The following is a 12,773-nucleotide window of genomic DNA, read 5'->3' as shown; positions in this document are numbered from 1 at the left end:
CGGCAACAGTCCTTTTAAAAAGGCCCAGGTTTAGGGTGGTTTTCTTTAAAAGATAAATTTTAGTAGCTGTGGCTGGATTGAGAAGAAGCAGGTAACCCCCTCCCCCAGCCCCTGATGTTTAGTTGGGGCAATAAGCAGATTGGAGAGGCAGGAGATTAGTGCAGACATTTGTGTCTGTTTCCTTTTATCAGCAGAGTTTGGGGGAAAATAAAAATGAGCCTGTGGTGGCCCTCTCTGCCCCTTGAACTGCACAACATCATCAGGCTGTAATTTAAGGCTATAAGGCCAGGCACCTTACACTCTGATCCCATTAGAGGCCACAGTGATAAACTAGGTTAGTACATGAACAGGGAACCTCCAAGGGACAATTAAAGTCCTGCAGGAAGTGAGACTAGTGATTTGCTGGGCTGCACTCTGACACATACTAAGCCAGTACCCCACAGGGTGGTAAGAAGCACTGTGTTGTGGGAGAGGCCATACAGTCAAGTTCCTGAAACTGTAGTAATTAAAAATCCTATTGGCCTTTTTTGTAGCATGTTAGGTAATTGCAGCATTCTTTGTGCAGAGCAGGAAAGACAGGAAGAGCCCTGCAGAAAATAAGTAACTTGTCCAGAAGCTATTTACAGGGACACTGGATAATGTTCTCCATCATTGGTGCCAAAATAGATGCTAACCTCTCAGCTCTTTCCTCCACTAGGGCTAGGGACAGACATTCAAAAAGCCTGAGCCTAAAAAGATTCAATCTTTGCAGGTTAGTTTAACCTGGCTAAGCTAAACTGGTTTGTAACTGCACAGACATCCCAGAAATGCAGGCACATGCCTGCAGTGGCTCAAGCTAGAAGCGAGGGGATGCTAGAGCAGCCTTCCCTTCCCTTCTATAGTGCTGAGCTGAGGGGTGTGTGGCCAGACCCCAGTGGGATGCTTTGATTAGGGAGGGATTTCCCCCCCCACCCCTTGATAACAGAGCATTTATTAGCTCTGTTATCTGCATTTATCACCCCATCAGAAAAAATGCTTTTCTCATTAGTTCAAGCTCTTCTTAAACAACTTATTCCAAAGAAGGAAGGGAGGGACATTCCTAGTGTTGATTAGCTCCAAAGAGCCCTAAGCAGACACAGTCCTGTCTGCCTTTGTCCTGTCTCCCACAGCATGGATGTAGCCAGCATGTGGTCTGCTAGCTAATGCTGAGAGGTGTCTTTGTAAGGCAGGGACTGGCGAGGAGAGTGGGGAAAAGGGGGAAGCCAGGCAGACACCTGCAGTCTCTGTCAGAGCCCCAGCCAGGGAGCAGAGGAGAGGGGCCAGCTCTGCTATGGAGCAGAGCCCCAGCCCAGAGAGCATGCTGGGGGAGTCTGGTTTAACTTAAACCAGCAAAGGGGTCTGGGACAGACATTGCATAAACTAGTTTGACCCAAATCAGTTAAGTCTGATACTACATTCAACCAGGTTTATCTCAAACCAGTTTCAGCCATTTTCAAACTGGTTTACGTGCACTGAACATCTGTTCTGTTACAGGTTTAAACCAATTTCTGATCACTTAAACCAGTTTATGTGTAATGTCTGTCCCTCGCCTACAAGATGAGATTGTGTTAGACCACGGGCTTGAGGAGTTGTGGTAACTGAAATGGTCTTAAATGAATATTTGAAGTCCATACTGACAGGAACAAATCATGTTTATCACTGTGTCAACAAGCTTTTGGTAAACATGTTTCCAAGGGACTTGTCCATAGCTCACTAATTTGATGTTAAATGTAACTTGTCCCTGCCAGGTCTTACTGCAAAGTCATTGTTAACACCAAGTCCATTAAAACAGCTCCTTAAAACTCAGATTGGTTCTTTTTTTCCTGGTAAAGACAAGCTCCAGAGGTGTTTTCTCCACACAGAGTTATCTTTTGTGCATCACTTAAATCCAAAGATCTTCACAGGAATCCTTTTTAAATCTCAGTTTAAGATGGTGGATCACAGTGCACAATATAAAAAGAAATCTCCTGGACCCTCTGGGTCAATTCCTCCACTGGTGTTAGAGCTACAATAGCATACCCAGCTGAAGATCTCCCTCTCAGTTCCTAAATTCAATTGCCAGGGTTGCCTGTTGAACTCATCCAATATGTAAACTGAGCATGCTCTGCTTTAGAAAGCACTCAGCCAACTCACCAGGATGCAACAAACACCAGACATCAAGAGTCCAATTTAAAGTTACTTTTTAGAGCACAAATGCATTTTGAGAACAATATGTACTGTTCCCCCTCAGTCTGGAACCCACAAGCTATGAAAACAACAAGACCTCTTGTCATTTACTGACATGCAAAGATTACACTACTAAATGTTCATCCACTTCACTTTCAGCCAAGTTCTCCACCAGCAAAAGAGAATTGCTTTGCCTTTGTCCTGCAGGACTGTGGCTATAGCTGGCTGTAGGCCATGGCCTTCAGCTACCTTTGTCTCAGGGTTTTTTTTTAATAACAATTCCCTAGACGACAGAGCCTTGCACAGCAGCCACATCTACCCTTTCTAGACCCAACGGTGATTATAAAACTACATTTTCAAGCAATCCAATTTCTAAAATAAATAATTCCATCTGGTATAATCCCACAGATAGATGATACCTTCAGACTTAGATCACACAATTCCCTGTAGCATTTGTATTGGTAATTCCATTTATACTCCACTGATCTACCGAGAGAGATTTCAATAACCTTAATTTCTAGGAGGACTACTGGGCTTTGTAAGAAACTAGTCTTTTTGTAAAGTTTATTCAATTAGAGGGCCCCATCTGTCCTGTGGAGGTGACACAACTATAGTGGAAATAAAAAGTGATGTAGTTTAATGGCAAGTGATGCTTAAATGACAGGTTAGGGATGGAAACATGCTTTGGTACAGTATCTTTTTGGGTGTCTTAATATCAAGTTGGGCATTTAAAAGTGCTACCATCCACTTCCAATCCAACTGAGCTGAAAAAAACAAAATAGTTTCTACCTCTGTCCTTGAGTCCCCCTGCCAAGCTCTGTAGTTTTATAATTGCATTTAGCTATTTCTTGAAGACATTTTTCCCCTTACTGTTAGGTGAAAACCCTGTACCAACAGAAGGGGAAGTAATGCAACAACATGAGAGAAACAGTGAATCTATCTATCCACAAATTACAGACAAATGCACTAAGTAATTACACTCACAATACAAAACAATGTTTCTGTTTCTTTTAGGCAGAGTAAAAGTTGGTATTATGGGTAACAGTAATAAATAAAATACAGTTCATAATAAAGTATTTTTCAAGTGGATGGTATCTCTTTGATTACCCCATAATATGCATAATATGCAATTATTACATCACAGCCATGCAGACCTCTTTTTTAGACAAAAGTCCACACTGATTTAACTCCCCTCTAACATTATGGGTTGCAAGGTTTATTCAATTGTAGTTAAATTACATTTAATTTAATGGGACTTTCATTTATCTTTGTTTTTGTACTGCTTTTGGGTTCTCTAAGGCTAACCTGGTATTAATATGCTGCATTTCTTTATGGCTTTTAATCAACCCATCCCAAAGTGCCTTGTAAACAGCACTATGAAGCAGGTACATCATATTATCCCATTAGAAATAGGGACACTGAGAAGGAAGGAGCTTGACCCTCCAAGTCCACAGCAAAGCTGGGCATGGAAGAGAGCACTCTCATTCTGAGGCCCCTCCTCCTCATTTGAGAAGCAGCTCAGGTCGACAACCCATTGAACTTTGGAGGTGATCTGCCTGCTAAGCTGTGGCACATTTCTGATTTGTGGGTTTCTAGTCTGACTTGGCTTCATTTTTTAAGTTTTCATTTTCTTTTTAGGAAACCAAACTGTTCAGGAGGTTTGGCAGCTGACGGCTATTAACTGTCACACTCCAATAACCAGGGGATAGTTAGAACAGCATTAAATATTTGCACTGTGCAGCAGGGCGATACTTCATCTCAGCATATAGGAATCCCATGGTCTATTCACACTGGAAGGAAACCCACCTTACCGCTATTCAAATCCATCTGTCTGTCTCTTCCCATACTGTCATTAGGCATGCAAGGCCTGTCTATGTTATTGACACAAACAAAAGCATTCCCTTTAAGCCAATTCCAGTAACACCTGAAAAAGGTAAGACACAAGACTTGTTGCTTTGCTTTATTTGGTCTTCATTTCCCAGGAAGTCAGGTTACTGCAGATCCTTATAAGAGACTACTTCTCAGACATGTCTGTACCCATCACATGCAGTGATATAACGTGTATCTAATAGCAGCAGTTTGTGTAACAGTCAGTGTTACTAACACAACACTGACTTTGTGGGTAAAGTGGCTTTTAGTTACAGACTTGTCTGTTCTCTCTGTTCCTCAGGGTTAGATAGGGAAGCTTTGTCTTAAACCCTAAGTATTTTGGCATCCTTGCTCTGCCATTTTTATTTTTATCTTTCAGGAAAGAAACTAGACATTGGGTATCCCATATTAAAAGGAACATTTCCTTTGGCCTCTATAGGAAACATTCACAGCATAAAAAGAGTACTGTTTGACACAGACGTCAGGTAGCATTCATTTTAGATTAGCAACATTGCTCAGAAAAGCCTTTGCAGGGGATTAAACCCAGAGAAAGATGCTTAGGCACTAACTTCTCAGCCATTCTGAACCATTCACAATAGACATAACTATCTCAAAAGGTCTTAAGTGTGAGAATTATCTCCAGGAAGTGAACAGTGAGAGATAAAACAATAGGCTCATGCTTTAATACATGCAGTTAGCACTGCATATGTTCGTTTTCCACTTAATCTGCAAGAGGCTCAGACAGTAGCACTGAGTGCCCAAATTAAGACTCTTTCTCCCTTTGATCTTTTGTAAAGACTAATGAATTGTATAATCTCCAACACCTTTGAAATCCTGCTGGTTAAAGGAAACTATCCCTACCTTTCCCATGCCTGTCTCAATTCACTAAATGGAAGCTATATTTAACAACAGGCCAATCACATGATCATTGAAAAGGAACAGCACAAGGATCAGTAATCCTAATGCTCTGAAGCTGCTATTGCTATAAATCATTTGCAGAATGATTTCTTTTAAATCCTATATATGTCATCACTCTTTTAATTAATATTTCCCTGAGAAAACTGTGGACAAGACCTCCTAAATTATACATTGTTTCCAAACTTGTCATATTACAATAGCTTGTATTTCTATTGTATTTTCCACTTAGGTTATTTCAATATAAAGCTTTTTTTCCTTTTCATTTCTTTTCCCTGCTACCCCTACTTAACAAGGGAATAACAGTTAGCACTATTTAAAAAAAAACCCCAAACCCCATCTAAGGTAAACAAATACTCCAACAATAGATCCTACAAAGCAAGACAATTTAAAAATATAAAAGAAAAGTCATGGGGATACAATAAATAGTACCGCTCTACTCAAATACTTACTAGTTTCATCAATTGCACTCAGCATGCTTCTTTATGGATAAGGGAAACTGAGGTTCAGAGAGGTGAAGTAACTTGCTCAAGGTAAGAACATGAGTCACATGGCAGAAATGAGTACACAACCCAGTTCTCCTGATTCCCAGACATATCTTCAAGCCCCTGGCTTGTGTAGATTATGCAGCACGACAGACATCATTCTGCTGCCTTAACTTCAGTGATGCATGCTTGAAGTAATATTGAGCAAAACCTGTGTGGTACAGATCTTTCTGTGGTACAATATGAATTGTAAACCAAGGTGTTTATGTGATCCTATGATGTGTCCAATGGTTACAAAGAGATGGGTTTCAAATGAAACTGTCCAGGTCTGAGAACTTCAAGTTTGATTGACAGTTTAGTTTCAGTGTCAGGCTCACTTGAGTTCATGTGGCAGGTTTGGGATGTCTGACAACAGGACATGTCACAGGTTGACACGTCTGTCACAAGGCCATTCTCTACCACGCTTCTACATGGAGGAAGTCAGTAGAAGGGGGAGGGGTAAAGGGAGGGGAGCAAAAAAGACTGACACAGATGCTTAAAGGAATCCAGAATGAAAACATTAGTCATGTGACAGTACATTTGGAGATTATTTTGTATGACTTGGCAAGCCAATTCTAAGTATCTGCATGTACTGAGAGGATTTGTTGACAGATATCAGGGAAGTAACAAATGGTTAAACACAGCTGGTCAGATTCTGATGCTCTTACTCAAGTTTCGTAATCATCTTTTGGTTTCAAATGATCCTCTTCAGCTGATTTGACACAAAGATCTGCAATGTCATGAGCCCAAGGTCAAAAAGCATACCCGTGGCAGAGCTGGTAAGAGAATCTGAGTCCTGCTACTCCTGATATTTGAACTGAGAAGAAATTCAGGATACATTAAAAAAAGGTAAAAAAAAAATCCTATGTCCTTTAGAGTAATAGATCCTCCTCCTTTTACTATGGAAATAGGATTGAAATGGAACATAATTAATATGAAATGAGGCATATTTCCATTTTAAATCCTATTGTTTTAAATGAATCATAACTACCTGGGTGGAACAGAGATTACACAGAATTAAGTTGTTACTAAAGGGAATTAAATGTGCCACTGAGTGCACTGTAATAGAAATGTTGGATTTAACCATTAGAACATTGGTCATTTCCCTACTGACAGCCAAATCCATACTTACAGGATGATGTGTATCTGTATATATCTCCACAGGTTAAAAACATGGCCTGAAACACATCCCTACTCTGACAACTTTTCTATGACTTAAATGTATGACAATGAAGATGCATCATATTATAATATTAAAATTTAACAGTGATATGCAACTTCCTCTGTGCAAGCTACAGTCTAAAATATAATGCACAATGCCTTCTCTTCCAATTGTGTTTGTGTCATAACTACAAAGATGGTTACTGTCATTGATACACTTGCCTACACATGGAGTTAATCAGGAACAGCTCTTTCTGAATAACTCCATGCATCCACATGCTCTGGATGTGAAACCTTTGGAGTTAAGGCCAGAAAATAAAAGCCATGAGGTCAAAAAGCATCTGCTGTAAATACACATTATCCTAAGCTTCACTAAACGCTAGATTGTAATTGCCAGGCACCAGTCTGCATCTGGGGCAACTCCAAGGGATATTTTGGAAAGATCCCTAACTACTGGATTCCCCAGTACAGTGGTTCTCAACCTTTTGTGACCAAAACTCCTTTAAACACATTAATGGCCAGTCCTGACCCAGTACCCCTCACTCCCTACCTGCTGTCCCCTGCCCCCAGGCCCCAGTCCTCAGTGTTTGGGTCAGGGGGTGGTGTAGGGCATGGGGGACCCCAGGCAGCCCCTTGCAAACTGGAACTCTGACAGCCTGCAAGAGAAAAGCCATGGTTTCTCTCCTTTGAAGGAGAATCCATTTTTAAAGTTTATTCACAACCCTTTCATATATTTGTGCAACCCACTTTTGGGTCGTGACCCATAGGTTGAGAAACGCTGCCCTAGTATGTAGCTAGAGAGCCTGTGCATTGTCTTTAAGGAGGTAAAGCCTGCTGTCTTCTCTGGATCCCACCAACTCTATTGGCCCATACACAGATGGGGAACAGAATCTCTTCCCATACCTTGTGTTAGGGGTTTCATCTCAGCATGTACTATCAGAAAACAATCTCTGTACTTAGGAGAACTGTTTGGCATCCTTTGGCACTGAACCTTAACTTCTAACTTTTCATTTCTTCTGTGGTAAGAATGCTACACGGATGAGAAAATGAACAACTACTACTTTCCTTCCTTCATGCTGACCTCGTTCCTGAGACTGAGCCCAGCATCAGTGTGGACATTGAAAGCTATAAATAAAATATCAGCCTTATCATGTGTTGTGGGTGGAGCATCTGTTTCATGAAGGTGTTTGTACAAAGACTGGATCCAGAGCATTAGGATTATTGAGCTCTCGGCAAAAAAAAGCCAGGGCATCACTGTATGACAATTTATTTATTTATCAGTATCAAATTACATAGCAAAGTAATGAATGCAAGTGTCAGATAGTCTCTTTTGAATACTGTAATAAACAAAATCCGGCATATTGTTTAATTATCCCAAGTAAAATACACATTGAAAAATGTGCGTTTCAGAGACTCTGTTTGGCATATCCTGGCACAATAACCTGCATAAATAGTTCTGCATCTCATTTCATTACATGTACCGTAGTTAAATACCACCTTTTTAGAACGCTTACATGGAAGAGTTAGCATCTATCCATATGTTTTACAGTCATCAGCCTCTGCCCTGAAAGCACTGAAAGAGTACCTATCTTATTGGCCAGTCTGATTAATACACGATACAAATTATGCAAATAATGGAGCGGAAATTATCAGCCAGATCCTGCAAGCTACGTCTGATCCAGACTCACTGACATCAATGGAAAGATGCGGAATGAATTCAATTAACTTTGGATCAGATCCTTAAATTATTGGAAAAATATTTAATAACTTCAATGGGATCATGAATGACTTCCAGAGGCCAGATCTCTGCACAGTATTACATAAGAAGATCCTTGTGACCTGAGTCTCGCCACATGAATCTCATTTTGAACATGGGTTTGACTCCATGTATTTAAAAGGATTTATTCCTGATTTGAACTACTGTGAAATGAAACTGAGGCTTGTTGATTTTGCACATGAAAAAACTGAGCAGGATCTGGTCATAAGAGATTATAACTACGTTACTCAAGTGTGGCATTTACATGGGACTTTCTTATAAACTCTGTAAATAAAAATGTTTTCCAGATTGATGAGAGAATCAGCTTCACTTAACACTACAGCCTGTAAGTTTAAGACCAGTGAGACATAGTGGTGTGAACAGGACAAGACCACTGAAATACACATTTTGTGGAAAGTCTAATGAACAGAAGTACAGAAGACTTGATGCAGGTAATTGAGGTCGAGGAGGGGAAGTCAGAAAAATTTAGGCAGCAATCCCATAAACATACAAGTTTTTTTCTTGATCCCTCAGTATCAGTGGAAGTCGGGCTTTTCTGGGAAAGTACAACCAGAACGCTTTATGATTACACTGGCTGCATAATGTGCAGCTCGGATGCACTCAGTCAATGGTCGATCATAGACAAGTTGTGAGAGAAAACCTGCAGAACAAAAAGAAAGGGGAGAGAGGAGAGAAAATTATTAGATTTTGAATATGTTGTAATCCCCAAATGGGCAAAGCACTTCAACATAAGCCTACATACAGCCCAACTGAAATTTGGATTTAAAATTAGGCACATGTTGAAATACCTTGGTGGACTGGGGCCTTTATTTTTACTTAAAGTTCTTATCTAGTAACTTCAAGCAAATGGCATAACTATCAAAGCAGCTTTCTACTAGTGGCTTCAAATGAAATGATCACACTAAGTCCTTTGCTCTCCTTTTTTTTTTCCAGAGGGAGCCTCTAGTACCCTCTAATCTCATTTCAAAAAGTAGAAACAACTTTTCATATTGAAGCGAGTTCCTTCTTTCCATGCTGGCTACATGTATATGTCCATGGACTTATCACTGTGCATTCCAGCGTTTAAGAAAGTAAACGCTTCCAATGTAAATGTTGCTTTTACTTGCAGATGCAGGTGTTCAGAGCAAAATCGAGTGAGAAATTTTAAATTGACCAGGAAATTTAGATGGCAACTGATATTTCCTGCTCATTAGGGAGTGATTTAATTCAATGGATACTTCACATTAGGCTCCAACATCCACGTTTAGGCATCCAAATATATGGCAGGTTTCCAAAGAGCTGAGCACTCAACACACTGGAAAATCCTGATACTAACTTAAATACCATAGGCTACCAAACCATACCAAACACTGTGAACAAAATTGATCTATCAGAGTTCAGTACTCAGGCCAATTATCTGAGATGTACATATGAGGACGGACAGATCTAAATGTAACTATCTTGGTGGTTTTTTCCTAAGGAGTATGAAGTTAAGCATCAATGGAATTTCAGCAAATGAATTCCTCTAGGGCCTGTGAAAACCCTAGCCCCATAGTTGAGACTTTTGGCCCTGATCAGTGTACATGCAACTATACAACATGACAGCATGGCTGACAGACTGACAATGCTTACTGCAAGTGGGAAAGAAAACATATTGTATAAATAGTTTGCAATAGCTTGAAATGGGAAGAAAAGAATTCAGTAATTCATAATTTAAAACCGTAATATTTCGAATGCATTCAATACATAGACCATGGCTTTTCTCTTCTGCATCCAACCACAGGAGAAAAATCATTCCCACTCAGGTAAGGTGACAAGGCAGGTAAGCCCTAACAGGGGCTTTGTAAGGTTTTCAGCTTTTTATTCCAGACCTTCATTTTCACCTTTTCAAGTCATCATATCATGTTTGAGCTCCCTCTGGGTTTTGACAGCAACAAGATTAGTCTCAAAACCATGTCTAAAAAGCTCAAATCTACCAATTGCTGACATATCAGAAATTCTGGTTCAAAGACAACGACGTATTCTGCTGGGTGTTTGTTATTGTTGTTGTTGGGTTTTTTTTTATAAAACCCTACACATATTCTATATTCAGTTTGCTTATTATCATGCTAAACACCCTACATGTTAACATAGTGCCCAAAAGGAAGATCATTTTAATTTTATTTGTATTTCTTCTTTAAATATTTATTTCTCAGTGGGATGTTCCAGAACTCCCAGAACATGATACAAACATTCTGTCCTATGTAATAATGCCTTCTGGTAATTTAGAGACATATAATATAAAAACATTACATAAAACATGAACATTAAAAAAATCTAAAGCTATGGATAATACCAATGAGTAAAAAATGATCAGTCAGAGCTTACTAAGTTGCTTATACTCTAACAGTCATAACCAACAGAGAGAGTAAGCCTCGTTGAAACTCAGAGTTTTCTCTACATTTCAATTGTTGGAGTAAAGGTTGATTTTTTAGTTAAAAGCAATTGACACTATAAATCAAATACTATAGACTTTTCAATGGAATTTTGAGACGGTTGAAAAAAGGTATTTTGGTTAACATCCATAAAAGAGTTGGGATATGTTCTGACATTAATTTTTTTCTAGGGAAACCCAAGTCGTTAGTTATCCTATTTCACAGGCATCAGTGGCTGACACTGGCTAGGAAAAAATATCACTTCACTGACAAACATAAAGGACCTAAACTTAAGTGAAAAGGCAGAAGTCTTCCATGCACAAGGAGAAGAGTCTGAAATGAGAGGGAATTGTGCCATGAACATTGTCACCAATGGCAGTCTGTGGTCAACATACCCCCCTACCGGGGGTTAGAAGAGTCCATCCACCACATTTGGATAATAGTTCAAAAATTCAAACAGCATGTCTGGCAGAAATCAGATGGTTTCTGAATATGGAGATGAAAATAGTCTGCTCTCCATTAAATTAACATGCATTCTTAGAGGAAACTTTCCTGGCTACATAGAGAATGTCAATCACTAAATCTGAACTGCCTGGGAGGCATGAGCTTGCCAGGAAGTTTCTGGGTGGTTAAAACTTGAGAGCTAGTTGTATCCATATACAAAATCAGGTGGTTAAAAAGTCCATTTTTAAATCAGTGAGTCAAACAGATTCATTGGGCAGGCCTCCAAAAATACACATACATCTCAGCTCTGCAAAGAATATGAGTCCAGAAAGGGTTTTTACACAGGGATGAAAAATCAAGCTCTTTGTTTACGACCAGTTCTCCCAATATACTTGAAAGTTATATGAAGGACTTCAAAGAGTGTTTAATATGAACTGTACTGGGGACATAACTGCTTCCAGCAGTTTAAATCAGTGTATATCCATTCACTCCAGGGTAGCTACTCCTTATTTACTATAAGTGAGATCAGAATCAGATATAACATCAGCTGGTGTAACAATTGAGCCTGAGTATGAGAGTTGAGAATGGAGATGAATCTGTAATGGATTGATAGTGAGTTCAGCTGCCACTTGGGAGATATAGACATCTGTGGTAGAAAGTCTGCCCCAGACCATTCAAGACCAGTCTGGAAAGTTTCTTTTTAAATTATGTCTTTTTTTACATTATTAACAAAGGAGAATGTAGCAGTATTCAATGTAATAGCACATCCAGTAACAACACAAACATAAATTGCAAACATATAACCATATCACATACTAGGCACAGGCAGTTAGCAAAGTAGACCCCTGGGAAACAACAGAAAGCACTCATTTGAGTTGAGAAACAAAGAACTCAGTCAGGCTGCCTGCTTTAGCTGCAGAATGTATTCTTAAGTATACTCAATACAGACAATAAAATTAAAACATAATTCTGGGCTTGGCTTCTCCAATGTGTAATCCTCTACTGCAAACACTACAGGGATCACATCTTCAGCCCTGCTGCACCCCTTCTGCAATGATTCTATGCCACCTACCCTAGCCCCTCAAGGGCACAAAGGCCACGGCTATCCTCCTGCAATTCTGGGTTACAGGAATGGCTTTCCTAGGTTGTTGTTACCAGCACATGCTGGAACAATCCAGAGGCTACTCTTGTTTCCTGGCTCCTCTAAGGATCGGTGAAGTACAAAGGAAGCAAAACATCTTTGCCATGTCTTACTTAGCTGTGTCCTGCATTTAGTACAACTCAAATGCAGTCGAGACTATAAACATGTATATCAACTCAGACTAGCCTGAGGTGATATACTGACTTTGTTTCCATTTTTAAACTTGTTTTTCAATGACAGAGGCTGTGTCAAGAGCATGTCCAAACTGATATTTATTTCACATGCTATATATATGCAAACCTCTCCTGGTCACAGTATTTGGGAGGGGAGAGGAAGGGGGGGGGGGGGACCAGACGGACTCCACC

At 39.8% G+C, this 12,773-nt stretch overlaps 1 protein-coding gene across 1 annotated transcript in view; it reads right to left on the bottom strand.

The window, feature by feature from the left end:
• Positions 1 to 7,900: 7,900 nt before the first annotated feature.
• The window catches only part of ADK (adenosine kinase), a 563,842-nt gene continuing 558,969 nt past the window's right edge, over positions 7,901 to 12,773 (bottom strand). Inside the window, exon 11 of the mRNA XM_014523581.2 lies at positions 7,901 to 9,070. Coding sequence (XP_014379067.1) covers positions 8,946 to 9,070 — 125 coding nt within the window. The 3' untranslated portion in view covers positions 7,901 to 8,945. The remainder of the gene's footprint in view (positions 9,071 to 12,773) is intronic.

This window comes from Alligator sinensis, unplaced genomic scaffold, assembly GCF_000455745.1.
Source record: "Alligator sinensis unplaced genomic scaffold, ASM45574v1 scaffold109_1, whole genome shotgun sequence".
NCBI lineage: Eukaryota > Metazoa > Chordata > Crocodylia > Alligatoridae > Alligator > Alligator sinensis.
This window is presented reverse-complemented; position numbering and strand designations above follow the sequence as displayed.